Raw genomic sequence first — 22,097 nt, 5'->3', positions numbered from 1 at the left:
GCTTGGAATTTATTTTACTTACCTGTGCAACAAAAGTTCCCAGCACCACTGTGCAGAAGATGGGATTGCGGAAAATGGCCTCAAAGACATTCCTCTCACCATGGATTTTACGAGCATTAATCTCATTGAAAAGCTGCATCATGACAAAAGTGTTGAAGACGATGGTGTAGTGCTCAGACGGTGGGGAATGGAGTGGAACGTTCCGACCACTGTCTATGTCAAAAAACTTCTCACCTGTCAGAAGATAATTTCAAGAGAAAATGAAACATTCTTTTCCAATTATCTGCATACTCTTGAAGCACCATCATTTGTGATTTGATTATGAAATTGTAATACAGGAGACAAACCAAACTGGAGAATAAAGGATATATCTTGTGTTCCATCAGTCGGAATGCACTCCATCAACTAGCACAGAAACTGCTTTGGCACTGGGGTTGGCTTCTTGGGAATTGCAGCTTTCATACTGAAACAACCATTTCAGATTTCTACTGGATAGTCTCAACTACAGAAGCAAACTATACAATCCCTAGAATAACATAATTCCAGGGGAGCCTACTAGGGCTTCGTAAATGTTTTGCAGAAAACTTCCACCTTCCCAGGAAGTACATAGAGAATAAAGGATTTAACTGCCCCTTGGCTAGTTAATATTCCCTGCATCTTAAGATTCCATTCTCATGACACCAACCACTTGGGCATTGGCAAAGGAAAACAAGGTGATATTAAAAATAAAAATGTTACTGTGGTCGATGTTCTACCATACAATATAAAATGGAATAAAACACATAGCAGTAGAGCCCCCTCTCCACAAGGTTGCCTAAGGTGCTTAAAAAATCTGGACAGTTTACCCAGAGAGGGGGGTTTCGATGATCAGGAAAATCCTCTGTCCTACTGAATGGTTCCTCATCAAAGTCTTCTTGAGGATTTATTGGCTTTATGCCACCTTACTCCTTTGCAAATCAGAAACATGCCCCTAGTACAGTTTGCATTAATTCATTCACAGTACAAAATCCAGACTCTCTTCAGCAAAAGGACTACTAAGTGGGTACTGGAAAAACAGGCAGAGAGCTGAAGTGAAGAGCCTTTTGGGTGAACATGTCCCAATTTAAATGTACAATCTGAAGGAATGAGGAGAAAAAACTGTGTAGCATTACATAAATGCCATATGCATATTTCTGAACCCTTCAGGATCACATGCAGTTATTGATACAGTGCAGATTTCCCAGGTCTGTTTCTGGCAACTAATAGCACAGAATATAATCAGTTAGGTTATCAGAACTGGCTGTGCAGTCAGAATGACCGGTTTTCATGACAGCAAAATATGGGAAAGAGAAAACATTTTTTTTGGAAAAAGGAACTTTCCTATAAATTAAAACGCTCAACCTATAGTTGTCACAGATATGTTCCCTGACAATTTGCCAATGGCAGAAGAATAGTGAGTAGAACCCAGGTCTACCATAAACATGTAGAAGACCTAGTTCAGTAGATCTGTCCATTGCCCCTTCAAAATTACATCTCACACTGTACAACACTTACCTGCAAAGAGCAACGTGAAGATAATGGTGAGCTGGTACACACCGTGCCCCAGGATGTTCTTCATCATGGTGCGGGAAATAAGTGGTTTGTTGCGGCCATATGGCTTGCGCAAGAGCAAGGATTCTGATGGGGGTTCAGTGGCAAGGGCTAATGAGGCAAAGGTATCCATGATCAAGTTTACCCACAACATCTGGACGGCCTTGAGAGGAGAGTCCTACAAAGGGTGAAAAAGTCTTCAGAAAGCAGCGCCAAAGATATCCTAGTCCACTTCTCCCCATGTCCTTAGCCCTGCCCACATTTCACTTACAGCAGATATGCATCAGCCAATGTTACTAATACTGTTAAATACTTATTAGTGACAAAGAGATGCTAAGGCAATCACTGCATGCCCAATGGATACCAAATCACTTGTGCATAGCCAGAAGGCTCCAGATAGAATTTTACAAATTTCAGCATTTATCTAATTAACAAAACCATATTTCCAGTTTTCATGACTGGAAATATATATGAACAGATACGACTGCCAAAATTTCTGATCTAATATTTAGGGCTAGACAAGTCAGACAGACATCTCTGTAATAATATTGGGCAAAATTCACATTAGCTCCAATAACCAATCTAGAACATCAATTCTAACAAGCAGTATAGCTCCAACTACCAGATGCTGTGGACAAAACATCTTCCCCAATCCTGCTAATGATCAGCCAAGAGAATCCAGATGGCTACTGCTGAAAAGGATGGTCAAGCTAGACCTTTGAATTTTTCCTGAAAGGCACTGCTTATTTTTTAATCTAATCCACCCTGTTCCATAACACAGACCCTTCACCCACGGATCCATGCAAAACCCAAAGCTTATGTAAGATAACAAAATCAAGACACCTCAGAGTCGCAACTACCAAGACCTAGCAATGACTTTTTATAGGAGCACAGCTAGGAATGGACACATAAAAATGTGCTTTTAAACCCTTCCTTGTGGTACACAAAGAAAGTCTCCCACCAGCGTCTATTACCTGTGTGATACAAGCACCTGTGAAAGCCACAATGACAGCAACTATATTGACTGTTAGCTGAAACTGCAGGAATTTGGAGATGCTGTCATACACGTTGCGTCCCCACATAACTGCCTTGACAATACTTGTAAAGTTATCATCTGTCAGGATGATGTCTGAGGCTTCTTTAGCAACATCTGTTCCAGCAATGCCCTGGAAGAGAAAATGAGAAGGAAGGGGAGGAGGAGGAGGGGTGGTGGTTAGTCACCAATTTTGTTTGCTGCTTTAAATGATCCTATACAGAGAGACTTGCTCCTAAAATGATAAGCATCACCCCAGTTCAGCAGTGGATAATCCTTTAATTTTGTCCCAAGTCTGGAAGAGGCAACTGTTTTGCATACAGAAATCACAAAAGGCCACCTGAGGAATGAAATGCCCAACCTACATAAATGGCTTAATTACCGTCATTTTCCCTTCCCTTGCCACTAAACTGCTAATAACTCTCTGCTCAGATGCCTTCTCCACCATGAAGAACTATGGCAGTTGATCAAAGAGCATGAGACATTATTAGGTGTATTGCAAAACTCTGTTATAGACATATGGTGGCAGTCAATTTCTACAGAATCTGCAATTGCTGGGGAAAAAAATCCCAGCAAGTTTCAGGAGCGTTAAGCAGGTACCCTGCAGCGACCAATTTTCCCTAATGTTTGCCTGCTGTGTCCTACTGAGCCCAAGAACTGTGAAATGCTGTCCTGAACTGTAACATTTCTGACTTCTGCAAAGTGCAGAAACTGGAACAGAAAATAGAACAGAATAAAAATAGAGCTTTAACCCACACTCCCCCCCTTCTATTCCCCAGCCTCTTAGGCCAGTGCTTGTCAGCTCTGAATTGCCTAGGAACTCAAAGGCAAATCACTCTTCCCACATGCTGCTGTTTTGGTTTGAACACAGCTTTCTTTGTAGTAGAGAAGCCCATACCATAGCAAATCCCACATCTGCTTTCTTCAAGGCTGGGCCATCATTGGTGCCATCGCCAGTTACAGCTACTACCTCTCTTCGTTCTCCAGTGGTGCTGTCAATAATACCTGAAATATTGGGTTAAAAGAGCATAAAAGAACTAGGCAGCAAAAAACAAAAGCAAAACAAACAAATGAAATCAAAACAAAAATACACCAAATAAAAATCCAGCTGAAATGCAACTCAGTGGCTTTAGATATACAAACCTAAGCACTTACCTCCCAACCCTTTGCAAAGGAGGCATGCCCATTTGCCAAGGGAGCCCTTGCCACCTTGTGCCCACCCCACCCCTCCAACCACCTGTAGACATTTTCCTGGGAAGCAGGTGCCACCTCCTCAGTTGACCTTACCTTTCACAAGCGTATGTTTATCTGTGGGGGAAGACCGGGCCAAGACTCGTAGCTTGGGCCAGATCTTATCCAGTTGCTCTTGTTCCACCTGTGAGGCAAAACCACAAACACAAAAACCAAGTTGGCCCTGGACCTATTTTTCCCTACCTAATGTAAGTTGTGAAAGCGTCTGAGAACCCTTACTGGCACATCTCATTCACTAAGGATAGACTAATTACATCTGACTTCCCAAAGAGAGGATTAATTATTTCATCTAGAATTGATCAGTGCCTATATGGATCCAAGACAGTGATTCTTTCTATGACAAATTTATTTGTAAATTTGGAATAACTGGCTGCAGTCAGTTCAGGTCCATCTCTGGGATGTCATAACAAATACATATATTGTTAAAGACAGCCGTGAGATGCTATGGAGAGTTTCCTCTATAGCAGCTTTCTAGTCTTGTGAAGCCTGTGGTTTGGAGCAGTCTTTTCCTCAGGAGGAATAAACTGATGAATCAGCTGATGATTCCTCTCAGAGGCCACAAATGAAGGCACTACAGAGAAAGAGGCATGTTTCAGAAGGAACTGAGTAAGGAACAGCCCTCAGGACAGACAGTCAGGGATGTGAGACGTTTTTGCCCATCCATTGCCCTGAACCTTGTCCTTACCTCTCCTTTCTCATTGCGGATAAGCCGGTTGAATTCTTTCCCTTCCAGGCACAAGAAGTCCTCCCCAGGCAATAAGATCCCACACTTGGTGGCAATGGCACGTGCTGTGTTGATATTGTCACCTGTAACCATCCGAACTGTAATACCAGCACGCTGGCACTTCTGGATAGCTTCAGGCACCTATGGCAAACAACATGTCAGTAAACTAGGCAGCATCAGATAGGAAAAAATGACAGACAAGTCTGAAATGGAGGAAGGAAGGGAAAACAACTACCTGAGATGTAGGAACACAAACAACAACAATAAAATGCTTATGCTTAAAGGCTATTTTTAGCCCCAATAGCTATTTTTTCTGTTTTAATGTGTATGTCCTGTTTGGTAGCCAGATAACAGAAAACCTTTCATTGCCCAGCCAACAGAGGCCAGTTGTTGCAACATCAGGCAGAGGCGAGGGTGGGGCCCATTCCAGAAGCTGTTCAGAAGCAACCTGTTGATTGCATTGGCTAAAATGTAGAGGGGGAACGCTTATTTTGTAATCTGGATGTTTGCCTTCATTTACCTACAGAGACAGCTTTAATCCTCTTATAGTCTGGATTTAAACCAGAGGCGTAGCTGGACTGTACTGCGCCCATTGCACACTCTGTGTTTTCCACACACCCCTCTGCCACACCCTGCCCCCCCGCCCCACACACACTTACCTTAGTGAAACAGTGCAGGCTGGAAAATTGGTCTGTTCCATTCAGGCTGAAAACAACCTGGTGGGAACTACACTTCCCATGAGACCTTGGGGCTCGCAAGGTCTTCTGGGAAGTGTAGTTCCCACCAGGCCATTTTCAGCCTGAAGGGAACAGGCCAATTCTCCAGCCTGCACTGTTTCATTAAAGTAAGTGTGTGGGGGGAAGGTCACGGGGATGATTTTCCACCCCCCCAGTGTGCACCCAGTGCAACGCGCGCCCCCCGTCCCCTGGTAGCTCCACCTCTGATTTAAACAAAGCATGGGCCAAATTTAACAGTGAGCTGCCTCAGTACATATTTTCTATGTGAAAGTCACTTGCATTTTGGAGTTTACAAGAAGTATGTCACAACTATACATCCTTGTATTTAGCTCTCCTCTTTGGGTGCATTCTACCAGGACAACCATTTATCAGTATTAGAATTAGATAAATAAGTGTACACATACACTTCCTTGCGTGTGTTGGGACGATATGGTTGGCTGCTGACTCCTAAACCCTGGCACCTCAGCTATATAGCCTGTGTTGCGTGCAGCTTGTATTACAATGTTTCCCACTTCTAACAGCAAACATTAACCTCCTTATGCAGTGATGTCACTGCTATACACACTGTTATTGGCCTGCTAACAGAACTGAGCATCATCATGCTGATGTTGCATACATGCTGAGGGACTGGCTCCGGTGCTGTGGGGAACAGAGGCAAATGTCTGGCCCTGGGTTTCCTGTCCTACCACAAGCTTCCAGCTATTGATTTGCTTTAAGTTTGGGAGAGCTGCTCTCTTCCTTTTAAGTTAGAAGATGCAAAGGTAGTCATGGTAATCCAGAATATGAGATCGACCACTCTGAAGGAGCAGGTCAACCGCCTGCCTTGGCCCATATGACTTACTGCACTGACACATCACTGCTCTAATAGGTTTATCTCCTACAGAACAAGCCTGAGCAAGGAGGAGACATTACCAAGAAATCAGCAAATTGAATCATGGCCTCCTGAGTGACTACATGCAGGGCATCTGCAAAACCATTCCCAGCCTCAAATACTTCAACATCTAATTAAGAAGAGAAGTGTGCAGGGGATTGGCTTTGAAATGTAATCAAGAGGTAGGCACAGGAGGGCTTATTGTGTTAGGTCAGCTATCTGTCTGTCATTTTTATAGTAAAGACGTGAGAGAAAACAGAGTGTGGGAGGTGGAGAGAAGCAGAGAAAGGGGATGGGTGCTGGATAATAACTAATTCCTTTCTTCTTGCAGACACCTTTGTCACCAGTCAGAATCTCTGCTGTGTCTTCTGTGGAGTTTGTAAACTGAAGTTCCTTATTCTAGATGGGATCCTTCAGAAGCTGCACTGAAGGAGGAATTTGAGTATTTGCCTTGTCTCTGACCACTGCATGGGAACAGGAGAAATTGGATCTGTTCAAGTCCTTTCTTCTATGTAATTCTTAAATGTGGATGCCAACTCCTTCCCTGATTAGAGTTTCCAGTATTTTTTAAAAAAGGATGATTAGGCAAAATTCAAGGTGCATTCTTTTCTTGCTGCTGCAAAGCCATAAAGGGAAAAGGTGCACCACTTAATTTCTTCTCATCTTTAACAGATGGAAGAAAAAGGTGAATTCATCAGGAAAGGAATGGCAAAGTGTATTTAAATTCAAAGGGGCTCTACACAATCCTGAATCTGGCAATTTTACAGGGAACTGAATCTCAAATGTAGTTTAAAAGAGTAGGGACCTTGAACCCGCAATACAGATAAGGACTATGTGATGACAGATGTCAGAACGCAGACAGGATTTCCTTTAAAGGCAGTCATTGGTGCAAGAACAGAAGTAGAGAAAACAAACAGAGAGTAAACCAGGCAGCTGAAAGGGAACATAATTGCAGGTGGAAATAGCAGACTCTCAGGAAAAGAAAATAAAGGAGAAAGAAATGGTGAAGGTCCAATATATATCAGAGGTCACAACAGATGATCAAAACAGGATGAATAAATGAGAACAATTAAAGATGAAAAGTGGGAAGTCCAAAAAAGGAAGGATCTCACTGGACAGACTGAACAGAAGACAGTCTTGCAAAAGAGCAGATCAAGGATCTAACTTCAAGAATAAGTTGGTGAGTGACCAAAGCTGCAGTGAAGCAGGTAGCAAAAGAAAGAAAAGCAAAAAAGCAGGGACAAAATGGGAATCAAACAAATGGTAAGGGTAGAAATATGACTGGCTAGGAACAAGGTGAATTTGCACTGCTAGTTCTAGCAAAGCACAGAAAAGGGAGAAGTGCTATTCTGGTACCTCTGGCCGAACTGGGTCCTCAATGCCCACCACAGTGATGCAGGTAAGGTCAGACAGGATCTCATTCTCAGCATCCCAGTCAGGCTCAACACTAGCAGGGAAATCCCGGTAGGCCAGACAAATAGTACGCAGCCCATGACAAGCCATTGGCTCGATGACTTTTTTCACCATCTCATCCCGATCCTTCACCTTAAATATTCGGGGTTCCCCATCTTTGTCCAAGATCTTTGTGCATCTGCATCAAAAGACAAACAAAGAAGTGAGCGTTATTCCACAGACTAAGTTTATGTGAGCAAAGGTGAAGATTTTAAGCACTTCTGTAAGTTTAATCAAGAGAGTGTGCCTTATTTATTCGGAAAGCTGATATGTCTTCTCTCCAGAGATCTGCTTGAGGTGGCTCAAAAAATAAAAACTCTACAATAAAATAATTTAAAATCCACCATAAAATTATTAATATTAAAATAAAATACAAAAGCCTAACTGTTGTATAAATCATGCATTCTTTACGTGTGTATATGAATACTGTATTCAAGGAGGATTGCCTTCAGTGAAATCATACTAGAATATCCTACCATTTCTCCACTCAGTTTCTGCATGGTGGATATGCTTAAGAGAGATAACATGATTACTTTTATAGCTCTTTAAAGAATTGTTCATATGAGAGTTATAGAAGCACAGAGTTCGAAGAGGCCTTAAAAGTAATCTAATCCTGGAAATAATAAACTATAGAATACTGACAGATGGTTGTTTTAGCAGTCTGCATCAATATATGCAACTTCAGAACACATTTTCAGAACCTTGAACATTTATGCCTGACACTTCAAAAACACAAAGAAACTGCAACAAATTAAGGACACTGTTGTGTTCATAGCTATGGTTAAACCACTCCAAACACACAAAAAAGCAAGGAACTCCAAATTAAGCAATTCTAATCCTCAATGATTTGCATGGCAGCTTTAACTCTATGGTGAGACAGCGGGAAATAAAATTAAGAGAGAGTTCATGTCCAGGGGAAATATGGAAATGCTAAAATAATGGAACTGTGCTAAAATTCAAGCAATAAATAGTCTGGGGGAAAAGAAAATATTATTTGATCATATATGTGCCCTAATATTTTGTATGGGAAATATTAAAAATGCACACTTCTAAAAACAGTTTTATTTGATTATAGGGAATCTTAATAATTATGTCATATTAATGGTTTATGGAAGTTACTAGAGAGACTTCTGCTCCTTTTAACTCTAGATATATGGAAGTACAGTATTAAAGTGACCATTCTGGCAATGATGTTCAATTCTATATTTCCCCTGCCAGTTGGTGTCCAACCACCACTGCTTCAGGTGCCCTTGCCTTCTGAGATCAAGCAGGCGGCAACCTGGGAGAGGGCCTTCTTGTTAGTAGTATCAGAACTCTGGAACTTTTCACAAGGGCAGAAAAGCAGCATATAAATGATGTAAAAAAAATTTAAGTCTTGTTTTTGTTTCTTGGCCAAACATCCTGTAAGTGCAGAGATGACCATGGACAACAACCACAACATCAAAGCAACTCAAATGTCTCTGGAGCTCCTTACAATATTGACGGCTTCCCGACACAGCTTTAAAATTTGCCTATCTTCTTCAGATTTTGGAGAAACGTGAAAATATAGGCAAGCAGAAGTGATGCTGACAATCAGCACTCTAGGGAAAGCAACCATTTGGATGGTACTGTACGTTCTTTGAAACCTCATTCTGCATATTCTTAACACAACGGATTTTGAATTTCCACTACAGATTCTCATCCAGTTTACAACACAGTTTCCCATTTTCTGAATCTTGGAAAGGTTTCACAGGCTACTAGCTGCAGTACATGTTCAAGAAAACACACACACATATTAAGGGTGGTACATTAGGGCAGAGTAGTAAGTTACTTGCGCAGGATGATCTCAGAAGCTCCTTTGCTGTACATGCGAAAGCTTCCATCGGGATTCTTCAGCACCGTGCTCATAGACTTACGGACAGAATTGAAGGTGTAGACCTTGTAGAGTTTTTCCTCAGGTACCTCGTTGCGGACTGCTTGATAATCCTGTTTCAAGTCCAGAACAAAGCCCAAAAGTGCACATTCTGTCTTGTTTCCAACCTGGCGTGGGAGGCCCCCTTCTTTTTCTGGTGGCTGAATTTTCCAAAATGAAAAGTAAGTAATTATACATATAGCTATGACCGCTGCACTGCAGTGACTGCTAAGTAAAATAAATAAATAAAAATGAAAAAAAAAACCCACCAGCACTGAGCATCATCGTAATGCAGTGAATACAGCACAGGACTTGGGTCAGACAGACCTGATTCAAATCTCTGCTAAGCCATGAAGCTCCTTGGGCCATCATTCCTTCTTAGCCTAACAGGGGCGTAGCTGAGCAAAATGGCCCCTGGGGCTCACCCTGGGCATGGCACCCCCCCCACTGCTATGTCCCGGCTCCCCTGAACTCCCTGTGGAGTTTGGGGCAGGGATGCAGTTGAGTGCCAACCAGTGGGGCTGGTCCTACAATACATCCCCCATTTGACCTGCAGGGAGTAGTGTCTGGGGTATAGCCCACCTGTGCCTCCTAGTTATACCACTGTAGCCTAGCCTACTCCATAGGGTTCTTAAAAGGACAACATTTGGTGGGATGGGGGAACAGAAGTTTATCTGGTGCCCTGAGCTCCTTGGATAAAAGGCAAGGTAAAAATGTCATCATTGTCTACCAGGAAAGGGTGTTTTCAGTCCTGGCCCAACTTGGTGGAATGTTCTGTTTAGTGAGATCAGGTCCCTGTGGCATTTGATGCAATTGCACTGGGTCTGTAAAACAGAGGTGGTTCACCAGGCATATGGTTGAGGTAGCTATGGCTTTTTTATCATCAAAATGGCCCCCACCCCTCCATCTTGCTGTTCTGCTTTAATTAGTTGGGATGTTATTGGATTATCGAATCCTTAGCTTATTTAAGATTCGATGTTTTAGCCACCATCTAAGTTTTAAATTGCTGTTTATTGTTGCTTTTACATGTCAGAAGCTGCCCTGAGTCTGTATATGGAAGGGTGGCATATAAGTCAAATAAATAAACAAACAAACAAACATGTCATTGCAAACATCTGGATGTTTTAGTATTGTGTAACCACTATTATTGAGCAGAATTTCAAACACAAAAACGACATTTTAAGTTTAAAAAAATCTGAAGCAGGTTAGCTAGATGGGAGTTATTTTTATCTCTCAAAAGTCAAAACTCTTAATCTCTTTAGACTTCAGTTCCCATCTGTGAAAAAGGGATATTAGCAGAATTTCCTCACCTGTCAGATTTGTGGAGCTGCTTCTGATCTCAAATTGACTGGGACTCAGTCTCCTCCTTGTCAGTCCCAGATCAGAGGAGCCACCTGTTCAGTTGTTCCCCACCTCACAGGGGAGTTTGGAAGACTTAAACATTATAAAGCTTGACATTCACTTCACATGCTACTTAACTATTTCTCAGTCTGAGGAGGAAAATGTGCATTTTCTGAAGAGGGTTGTATGTTTGCCACTGTGGACTAAGAACACTGTGTAGCCAATGAACAAGTCAGGTTTCCAGATCATATGCATGTGTTGAAAAAGATGCTTGTGCTAGTCATCTTGCAGTTTGTTTTCAAACAGAAAGATAAATCGTGTATAAAAGGGTGAACAAAAGTTTACTTTTTAAAAAGATAAACAAGCAGGACCAGTGGACTATGCTTATATCTTAAAATCTATTGTAATCTTTCAGTTCTTCCACAAGTATGTTGACCGAAATTGTTCTGGGATGGAAGAAGTAGGTATATGGGCTTTTTTTCTACTGCATTCTACTCATGTACACATGAGTGCATAGGCTAGATTTGTATAATCTGTCATCCTTGTAAAGAGAGGTAAAAATATGCTTAGGCTTATGTTTGCAATATCTGGCTTATATAATGCCCTGAAACACATGGTGAAGAACAGTGCACACAATCACTTCCTCCAACATGAAATAACAGTCTGGACAGTGTGCGAATGGGTCCATGGATGCCATATTCTCTGACAGATCACAGGAATAGTTGCAAGTGACAGCTCCTTTGCAATGAAGTGAATTAGAACTTACCAGGATTTTGGAAGTATAAGCAGAGTTGATTGCAACACCATTGACAATGAGGTCCAGGGTCTTAGGAAGGATGACGTCAGGGTCAGGGATCTGTCGGTAGTGGGTATCACCCACATAGGCCTGCACCACAGTCATACGGTTCATGGTGAGGGTACCAGTCTTGTCTGAGCAGATAGCAGTAGCATTGCCCATGGTCTCACAAGCATCCAGGTGCCTAACCAAATTGTTATCTTTCATCATTTTCTGTGGAAGACACAGTAACCAGTTGGAGCAGTCAGAGAGCCTCAGTGCCACAAACACAGACCAGTTGGTCAACATGAGCTGCTTCAGAACACCCAAGAAATCTTAGCAGGTCATCACCTCCTTGTAAAGCTTTATCATCAAAAAATGTATTCCAGTCTTCAATTATACATTTACAATTTTGAAACCCAACCTTTCTCTATTGTAAAAGTCTTTCATTCTCCTCCTTCAATCTAGGGTCCCTTAACATCAGGGGGACCCACTGTCTCCCCTGCCCCCCTCTTGGGAGGGTTTTTAAAGTTGAAGTTTAAAGTTGGACGCCGATAATTACTGTATTTTGGAACGCTGTATCTTAATGGGTTTTAGTAATTTGGGTAAATGGAGCCTATATTATATATATTTATATTTTGTATTCTGTTTAGGTGCAATGTTTGTTAATTTGTTGTAATTATGTGTACACTGCTCAGAGCACTCCGGGGGAAGGCGATATATAAACTATAACTAACTAACTAACTAACTAACTAACTAACTAACTAACTAACTAACTAACTAACTAACTAACTAACTAACTAACTAACTAACTAGATGCCCCATTAAATAACAGATATAAACTTTCAGTATTTTAGATACAAGTTGGCAGCTTTGGAACCCTGAAGTTAACATATCTGCCTTCTCTGTTTTTGGTATGTTAAAGCTCTTTCTCCATTTACCTCTAGCTAATAAAACCAAGGACATACATACAAAACTCCTTTCATGTGCCACCCAACAGAATTTACTCTATGTTCCCTCACATAACACATATCTGACACCACATGACAAATCTAGTCTAAAAGAAAGCAAAGCAGTCCTATGGAAAACCCCGCCCAATCTTCCTCCACAACCTGGCAGTCTCTGCCTTCTCACCTTCACAGAGTAAGCCAAAGAGATGGTGACAGCCAAGGGCAAGCCCTCAGGCACAGCCACTACTAGCACGGTGACACCAATGATGAAGAACTTGACAAAATACTGGATGTAGATAGGGGTGCAGTCAGCTGTCCAGCTCCTTCCCTGAATCCCAAAGGTATCAATCACAAAATACAGCACTAGGATAATGACAGTGATGGCTGACATGATTAGTCCTGAGCAGAAAGAGACAAGAAGCAGCAAAATGAGATTGAGCAGGCCTCCAGCATATCCTAAGACTACAGGCAGTCACAACTAGAAGGAAAGCTACAGGACTGAGTTAGAATTTAGTGGGCCCTTCAATAAGGGAGAGAGCTGTTAGGCACCAATTAGAGAACAGGAGCTCTTTGCTTAATGACCACCTAGCAAAGATACAGGCTACAACAGAATGTTAAGGCTACATGCTGATTTACTGGGTCATTACTTGGGGTTCATTCACTGGAATTTGAACATTCACTGTAACAGCTTGTCCTCAAGAGGTGCAAAGAAATTATTTAAACACCTTATTCCTGAATCTGCTTTAAGGCAAACAGCACAGCAGGAAGCAAAACAGATCATATCCTTGAATTTTGTTATTTTTTTAAAGCCCCAATTAAAGATGTTTGAGAAGCCTGAGGCTGCCAAGATGTAGGTTTCACTGGCACAAGCAGGATGGCTCTTGGTCACTTTGACTGACTGCGATGTGGCAGCTGCCATTTCCTTTAGGTGTCATGATATGAAAAGACCACAGCTAGATGATTTGCTTCAAAGATTACCCAAAGTGCAGCTAGGTCAAATATTAATGCTACTACTTTGCCTTATTTTCCAGAGGTTAGCTGAATTCTAGCGATGGAGTGGCGAGGGAAGTCTTGTAAGAGCTACCAGTGAATTCAATGTGGACATCTCTGGTCTCCCAAGTTTGACTTAAGAATTTAACAACTCACTGTGTGTAAATGCATGTAAGCGAAGCAAAACATGCTTATTTTTTATAAAGGAAAAGCAGTTCTAAGGAGGGAGCATTTTGGAATTGGAAAAGATGGCAAGTAGGAAGAGCTTCATACCCCTGTAAACCTTATTGCTCCCAAGGCAGCTTTCCTCTAAATGCTTTTAAAAGGCCACTGGGGGGTTGATTCAAACCTCTGCACTTAATCAGTAAAACAAGCAATTCAATTGAGAGCCACACATGTTGATAGCATCCTATCATGCAGGTACATGAGGGACAGCCCACCAGCCTTTTCAATGCAAGCAGACTTATGCTGCGTCCTTCTAATTCAGTGCTGTCTATTCTGACAGCTCTCCAGGATCTCAGGCAGAAGTCTTCCTTAATCCAGCTGCTGCCTCTGGGTCCTCAGTTGGAGATGGTGAGAGACTAGACAGGGAACATACAAAGCATGCACTGTACCAATGAGATTGTAGCAGGGCAAAAGCTCCACTTTGCCAGGAATCTCACTGGCCTAAAGAGCAATAATGTCCTTCCAATCCAATTCACTTCATTGGGCATGAAAGGGCCAAAATATGATGGTACTGTGGGTGACCTTGGATCAGTCACACTCAGCCTCACAGGGTTATTATGAATATAGGAGCTCCTGAGGAATGGCAGGATTAAAATGTGCTAAAAATGCTTTGTACACAGAAGATTCCAGGTTCAATTCCTGGCATCTCCAATGAAAAGGATTTCAGTTTTCAGGGAAGACTTTTCTCTGCTTGAGACTCTGAAAAGCTGCTGCCTGTCAGACCAGATAGTAGAGGGCTACATGGATCAATAGTGTTGTTCAGTATTAAGATGACTTTATATGAGCAGAAAGGCACACTAGGAACTCTTAGTTGGACAAAGTCAGATCCTGACTCGATTTGCAACTAAATTTTGCCACCCTGGCTCAGATCTGTTTTCTTTGGCCATGCAAAACAAATTCTACTTTAAAAAAAAGATATTTAATCACCTGGGAGCAGACCTAGTAGAAAGCTGCTAAGTAGCTCCATCCTACCCCAGAACATGCTCACCTGCTTTTCCAATCTGAACTGCCAAGCGGGTGAGTTTCCCCTGAAGTACAGACTTCTCCTTCTTCGGGATCTTCACTTTCTTCTTCTCCTTCTCCTCATTTTCCACCCCTTCTTGGCTTTTCAGTGGCTGGATCTCCAGGGCCACACCATCCTGAGTTTTTGCTGGATCCAAGATGAAACAAACAGTGAGAGTGAGTGGGAAGCAGTGGCCAAAACAAAACAAAAACAAAATTTTAGATGCAACAGAGAGAGAAGGAAGGATGGTGGAGAAAGAGAAAATCCCAGTGCACAGGAACCCCAACAACACACACAGATACTTGGTCACGTGGAAACCTAGACAGGCCGAGAGTTGTGCTCCATATTCCCCAGCACAGATGACTGAAACAGCTCCTGAGAATCCCCCCTCCCTCCAAGGCAAATACAACAGGTCACTTGACTACAGCTAGAAGAAAACAGGTCACTTGACTACAGCTAGAAGAAAGGACAGCCTTGCTAGGAAGGCACAGAAGCCACAGCTCTAGGGAGCTACTTCCCGGCTCTGCTGCTGACCAGCTGCATGTCCCTGTGCAAGGCATCTTCTCCACTAGCATTTCTGTGAGATGGAGTTATCAGTACTTACCTCACAGAGAAAGAAAGATGGCAGGGTACAAAACCTAACTTGCGGACAGATTCTGTATTCAGACTCACGGCATAAAGGCAGCATTCTGTTCCTCAGCCAAGGTCAATGCTGACTATTTTAGATGCCAGGGTCAGCATTCCAGCGACAACAATACACTTAATACATCTCTTAGACAAACAGGGAGAATATTTCTGTCTGATATTTATGATGCCTCTGAGTTGACTTAAAAGCTCAGGGGCCTATAAGTTATTCCTGTTAATATCTGGAGAAACTATAGCTTTTTAAAAAAGCAAATAAGTTGATTCTCGGTTTACATTGTGACCTCACCAATACATTGAGGCAATGTAATTCAAAAGCTAGTTTAACTGATAAGTCTGTACTAGATTAGATCCCTTAGCATCGCAACACTGCAATGACATTAGTGTTTCCCAAAGTAAATAGATTTTTTTAAATTGTGGGGTGGGGATGGAAAAGGTTAATTATGAGAGGACAAGGACCGTCAACCAGGGATGGATGGTGATGTTCACATGGCCCAGGAACAAGCTGACCTAGGCAGAATGGCAAAGGTCACTCAGCTTTTATCCATCCAGCGGCAGAAACAAGAATGGGTTAGCCTCTGTTCACAGTTGCTGCTAGCAGTGTTGTTGGGTCTGAGCTGACTAGCCCCTTCAGCACTACAAAGGCTCAATTGGGTTAGCTGTTGGCCACTAGTAGCTTTTCAGGGCACTGAGAAATTTCTTGGTAAGTTAAAGAGACAACCCACCACTGGAATCAACTAATGAGAAGTAAACCTTTTAGTTTATTTCTCCCAGACTTTGTGATCCAGCCCATATTTCTTTGGGATTTCTATTAAGTACCAAAGGTGGATCCTCATCTGGTGCACAGCAGCAGCAAACTATGTTACCTGCCAGAGGTGAGGATTGAGTTCCTAAAGCTCTTTGTAAACAAAGTCACCTCCACCTCCCACACTGCAAGCTCTTGTGCCATGCACTTTTTTCATCTCCTGTCTATCAACCATTTATAAGCACAGAGACATATTTTATAAACAGACTGAAAAACAGATTTCTCATTGTAAGCAAACATGAGATGTTAACTCTTCTCAAAGTGGAGTGAATTCAGAAGAATGTAACTGATCTGCACAGTTAGGACTTAAGGACATGACAGGGCAAAAAGTCAATGCCAAAATAACCAGGAGTTCTGATCAGGAAGAGGGAAAACTCAAAACTGCTGAGGAAAGGAAGAGAGAAAGAGAAAGGTGAAGGAGTGGGAAGGAGAACAGACAGGTGCAGAAATGGGCTTCTTCACCATAGCCTGGAAAGAACAGGGGGTGAAACATATCAGAGAATACACATTCACTTTGATTCAAAAGGCCATGAGAAGAACAGAGTGTAATGACTACGCATGCTGGACCGACCAGTGGGGACTCATAAAAAGTTCAGGTGATGGGGAACAGGAAAGACCAGTTGGTGCGACTTTGTGAAATGTGTGTTAAGGTGAATGTGTGAGACTAGCTCAATTACACAATGCTAACGTATTGATACACACAGAATAAGTCTTAGATTTAATATCACCTCATGGATTTCACTATGGGGGGCATGAGAAACCTTTTAGGCTCCTCTAAGCCTCCTATCTTTGTTTTTCCTCCTGTGTTTGATATAATTTTGCCCTTTCTTAAAAAAGAAATATACATTTAAGAAACTAATGCAGGAGGAAAAAATCAGCCCAGATATGAAATCCTAAATTAGCAGAGGCTGGCATCAGTTATGGAAAGCTGCCAGTCACAAATAAAGGTCCAGCTAGCAGAAAGGGCAAAGGGGAGAGGCTAGCACTGAGGCAATCATTACACCCTCTTCTAGAACAACAAGGCGAGATTCCCGCCATAGCGACAAAGAGCACAGACTCATGGGAAGAAGGAAGGAGGAATGCTCAGTAGTTAGTGTGGTGCTGGTTCAAAGGATGGAGAGGCTGGTTACCTTTGTTGCGATTTTCAGGGACTCCTGGTTTTTTACCTGTTCAGACAAAGAGAGAAAGGGTGGAGCACTGAGCACACGGTTCTCGACATCGATGACCCTGCTGGTGTGGGGAGGGGGGGCTCAGTGCTCTCTCAGGGAGGCTGCCAGACATGGGATGAAAGCTCTCCATGACTCAGCTGCCATCTGGGCTGAGTACCATTGCAACAGGGCTGGAAAATTTCAGCATTCCTCTCTGCTTAATGCCAGCTCTTGGATCTCACTCTGCTGTAACAAAGGATTTGAATGAACTGAACTATGTTCTTAAGACTGAAATGGAGCTGAATTTTAGTTCCATTCCCAGTACTGCCATGTGTGTTGGGGAAGTCACTCTCTGAGTTCCCAAGCAGAGGTTCTAATCTGGAGCTTCTCAAAGTTTGCCATAGTGAGCCTCCATAAATCAAAATACTTAAAAATATATGGATCACCCTAATATTTTAGGTTTTCTTCATTATCTGCAGCTCCAGGCAGCCTGCACTACACTTCAAACAGGAAGCCAATTTAATTTGTGAGTTTCCCTTCATACTGTAGAAAAGCAGTTCAAAATTCTTTCTCAAACTGCTTCCATCTCTTTATAGAGTTATGGACGTTATTCTGAGAACTGCACATGGCAATAAGCAGTCTGTATAGGGCAGTTTCATTAACAGTGCGAACAGAAGAAAACAACTAAACCTAGATTGACTTTGATCAGACAGGGTCAGGGTAGCCAGTACTCTATAATCCCCAGCAATCAGAGACATCTGTCTTATCCTGCGAAGGACATTCAAATTGCTAAGACTAGCATCTTAAAGTTCTGCAACACTAGTGTTCAGAAGAGGTCTCGCTAAATTTGTGGATGCCTAAAACAACAGAGACTGTTCTGTTTGCATCAACCATAGAGTGTTCTACAAGCATAGTTATCCTGACAAAAAGGAGATAACTTTTGATCCTGCAGAGCTTGTGTGCACAGAGGAACCCACATATACATGGCTATTGCTTTTTCCATCATGAAAGAAGTGAAAGGTAGTTTTGTTAAGTAAATGGCTACTGCAGTCATTTCAGTTTCCTCTTAATTTGGTAGTTTAAACAAATAGGAAGAAATTATTGGCTGTCTCTCATATACCCACCTGACTTCCTAACCCAATTCAACCTCCCCTCCCCAATAATTTGAGAATTGCTATTTTCATCCTGGACAACAACAGAAAAAAACATTCCCTGGAGAGACAGGATTGATCTGGGGAAACAATATGGACACCTCCCTTCAACATCTTCAAGTGCCCCTTCAGTTTCTTTAATGCTTTTGACAAGTGCTGTCTGTTATCATCATTTCAACTGGGAGGATGCTGGGGATCCCATCATTTGGACATTTTTATTTATCCCCATTTGGTTTACCAGATGGATTTTAAAGTTCAGGTGCCTCTTCTACTAGCGGTGAGTAAATTGGGCGAGGCTCTGCTTTTGTAAGCCAAATATCAAGGTTTTATTTTCCCTCACAATGGAAAGTATGAAAGGAGTCCAAAGAAGCTTCCTTATTTGGAAACCAAAGCTACTGCTTGAAACTCAGCATGAATTAGACTCATATGACTCCAGAGCCAGTATAATCTGATGCATACAGTTGGATTGGCTGAGCTGAAATCTGTTGCTCTGCCAAAAAAAATCCACTTTGGTTGTGTTTAACATTGTCAAGTCACTGTTGCTCAGTCTACTTATTCTGAACTGTGAGCTTTTTATTCTACAAAATGAGAATAAGAGGGTCATGTCATAGGGTTGTTCTGTTGAGGAATTGATGAAAATGGTAAAGCATTTTATACATTAAAAATCCTGCAGAAATTATTACCTACTGCTATTTTTCATAGCATGATTTCATGGGCCTTCTATGTCAGGGCTTACTGAAAGAAAGCTGTATTCTCTCAACTCTCTTTCAAAGTGTTCAAGGATGATGGCTGAAAAGGCATCTCACAATGCTCTTCTACTCAATTTTAAGTAATTAGGCTCCATATTTTCAAATTGGAACAATTATTTTAAAAATAAACAGATTCAGGAGAGACAATCTTGATGGTGAAGTTTTCAGGTCATGGGGCTTTTGTGGAGGAGTTGAATTATTTTTTTTATCATGTTTCAACTTTTTTTTAGGGGTTTCACAGACATAAGAAGTGCCTGCTAGATTGGACCAAGGCTCCACGTAGTCCAACATTTTTTGTCTGAAAGTGTGCACTGGCCATAGCCCCGGACTGTATTGATCTTACAGCACTAGATGCTGACCTTCCAACATCTCTTCCTAAAGCCCCCAAATATCCATTTCATCAAGTCACACTAAGGGGGCTTGTGTTTCAGCAATGACATGTCAATGCACTTATAAATACCTCCAAAGATGCTTCCCTCTGAAAGCCTGACTCCCGTATCTTCTTACCTTTCTTGATCTTCTTCTCCTCATCTCCTTCCCCTGCTCCCAGAAGAGTGAAAATTATTCCAGTTTGTGAGTTGACACCCACAGCTGTGACCACCATTCGACCAGAGCCTTCCATCACATGAGTACCTGGTAAAAAGAGGCAGCAGAAAGGGGAACTGGAATTTAAAATGAGCAGATAAGACAAAAGTATAATTCATTCTAAAGAGAAGTCAAGGGGAAACACATGTTGGTTCAGACAGTCACTGGGATTCAACGAACACAGATTTAAACTAATAAAGCTTTCAGAGATCCACATGGAAATAATGCATGCATGAAGCTCATGTGTGCATAGACTTTCTAGGACATTTCAACGGAGGGCAAAAGAACACACATACAAAGGAGTACGGGCACTGAGTTTTCTTTTCTGTTAAATGAACAGAGAAATTTTTGCAGATGTGGGCTTTGTCTTATATTTCCATAAAAGATTCCTCAATAAAGACAATTAGGTTAATGAACCCTTGAATATATATTTGGGGCAGAACAGTCCTGCTCTGACCTGCAGGCCCTATTGCACCATGCCCTACAAGGTTTTCCCAACACCTGGAGGGGTTTTTCTCTCTGCGTGTCCACACAACCTTTGTAGGAATTGCCCCTGCTTCCCTTCCAAGTTCTGGAGCCATGCCTCTATGTCTCCCACTATCCAGTGTCTGGTTATCCCAGAGACAGCTGACTGCCTTGTGTATTATTGGGGAAGTAACCACTTGCCAACTGACTGCTCCTCCATTTCCTCCTGATGCTCCTTTTTAAAACAGCACATCCAAGTCTATGGGGTACAGAGAACTCCCATCAGCAACAAATAAAGATGTTATATTAAAAAGAAAATATTCACAAGCATACTCATGGAAAACACCAGATAGAGCAAGTGATTCAAAAGAAAAGGGTAAAAAGCTATGCCTCCTTCTAGAAATGTCCTGGCAGATGTTAAATATAAAGCAGGCTCCTTAGCGTAGAAAGTTGCAGACGTTTGACAAGATTTCCATTATCTTGAAGCCTTATTCAGATGGGAAGGCCAATACATGACAATGGCTGCCTCCAAAAAACCTCAGTTCCGAGTTCTGTCTGCCTCAAATCAGTGTCAACAGAAGATCCCCTCCTCCTTGTTCCCAGGAGTTTTATCATCCCCCTTTCTCCTCCCACTGACTAGGTCAGGCCAGGTCAAAGAAGCTTTTCCTGAAGTCTTTCTAGCACTTAATTCTACAAAAAACCCATTACACCTGCTTGATATCACCTAGTTGGAGGTCTAAGTGGAGATGGGAGGAGCTTGACTACCCTAGGACCAGGAGTAATGGGTTCAAGGGGAAGGAAAAGAGATTTCACCTAAACATCAGGAAAAACTTCATGACAGTAAGGATTGTTTGACAGTGGAACGCACTGCCTAGGAGTGTAGTGGAGTCTCCTTCTTTGGAAGTTTTTAAAAAGAGGCTGGATGGCCATCTGTCAGGAGTGCTCTGATTATGTGTTCCTGCATTGCAGGGGGTTGGACTTGATGGCCCTTGGGGTTTCTTCCAACACTATGATTCTATTGTCTCCAGCTAGACATATTAACATTTCTAAAAGGGTGGCTGAAATGAGGCTGGAAAGCAATTGAATTGCCTCCCCCACCCCCGCAACATACACCTGTTCTCAGCCAAAAAGGAAAAACTTTTGTAACTCCAGATGCAGGTTTTTGTTCAGTTCAAACCTCCAAAGAAAAATGAATTTCCTTACATCCTTGATCAGACCTCCCAAGGATCAGGCAAGCAATGAAGTATTTCTGGACTGCCTCTTTACCTTCATACACTGGAGAAAAGGATATAAACCACTTGCTCACTGATATGAAGACAAGTGGAGGGAGCATGCTGTGCGGATACTCCAGCATTCATGAGTGTCTCCGCTTGCCAATGCAGAACTTCCTTTCTCAACAATATGGAGAAGTCTAGGTAATCTCAAAACTCAGCAAGACAGCACTACTACTACTGAAACACCTGACATCTCTTGCAATGATGACTACCAGACCACAGGTCAGCATTGTAAAGCAACAGTATCTTTGCAAAAATAAGCTTGGAACTGAATGACTTCCTTCTCAGGGCTCGCAGGTGACAATTACGTTTGACTTACCAGAAAGCAGCATGGGGTCCTTATCTAGAGACTTCTTCACTTGATCTGATTCCCCTGTTAGAGAGCTCTCATCAATTTTGAGATCATTGCCTTGGATCAGGATTCCATCTGCTGGCAACAAGTCCCCTGTAAGAAAGAAAATAAACA

General features: G+C 42.1%; 1 protein-coding gene across 6 annotated transcripts in view; it reads right to left on the bottom strand.

Annotated features, from left to right (window-relative positions):
• Positions 1-22,097, bottom strand: part of ATP2B4 (ATPase plasma membrane Ca2+ transporting 4) — a 196,052-nt gene that overhangs the window by 26,060 nt on the left and 147,895 nt on the right. For 4 of the 6 annotated variants that reach the window (XM_048496310.1, XM_048496304.1, XM_048496307.1 and 1 more), the window contains exons 5-18: positions 21,951-22,076; positions 19,815-19,940; positions 17,390-17,425; positions 14,798-14,959; positions 12,779-12,993; positions 11,636-11,878; positions 9,448-9,689; positions 7,542-7,776; positions 4,539-4,718; positions 3,890-3,977; positions 3,501-3,607; positions 2,544-2,735; positions 1,534-1,747; positions 23-234 (exon numbers count right to left, since the gene is read on the bottom strand). In XM_048496310.1, the coding sequence (XP_048352267.1) occupies positions 23-234; positions 1,534-1,747; positions 2,544-2,735; positions 3,501-3,607; positions 3,890-3,977; positions 4,539-4,718; positions 7,542-7,776; positions 9,448-9,689; positions 11,636-11,878; positions 12,779-12,993; positions 14,798-14,959; positions 17,390-17,425; positions 19,815-19,940; positions 21,951-22,076 (2,378 nt within the window). The remainder of the gene's footprint in view (positions 1-22; positions 235-1,533; positions 1,748-2,543; positions 2,736-3,500; positions 3,608-3,889; positions 3,978-4,538; positions 4,719-7,541; positions 7,777-9,447; positions 9,690-11,635; positions 11,879-12,778; positions 12,994-14,797; positions 14,960-17,389; positions 17,426-19,814; positions 19,941-21,950; positions 22,077-22,097) is intronic. The other 2 variants (XM_048496306.1, XM_048496308.1) reach the window with 1 other exon arrangement.

Source organism: Sphaerodactylus townsendi, linkage group LG05 (assembly GCF_021028975.2).
Source record: "Sphaerodactylus townsendi isolate TG3544 linkage group LG05, MPM_Stown_v2.3, whole genome shotgun sequence".
NCBI classification, from domain to species: domain Eukaryota; kingdom Metazoa; phylum Chordata; class Lepidosauria; order Squamata; family Sphaerodactylidae; genus Sphaerodactylus; species Sphaerodactylus townsendi.
This window is presented reverse-complemented; position numbering and strand designations above follow the sequence as displayed.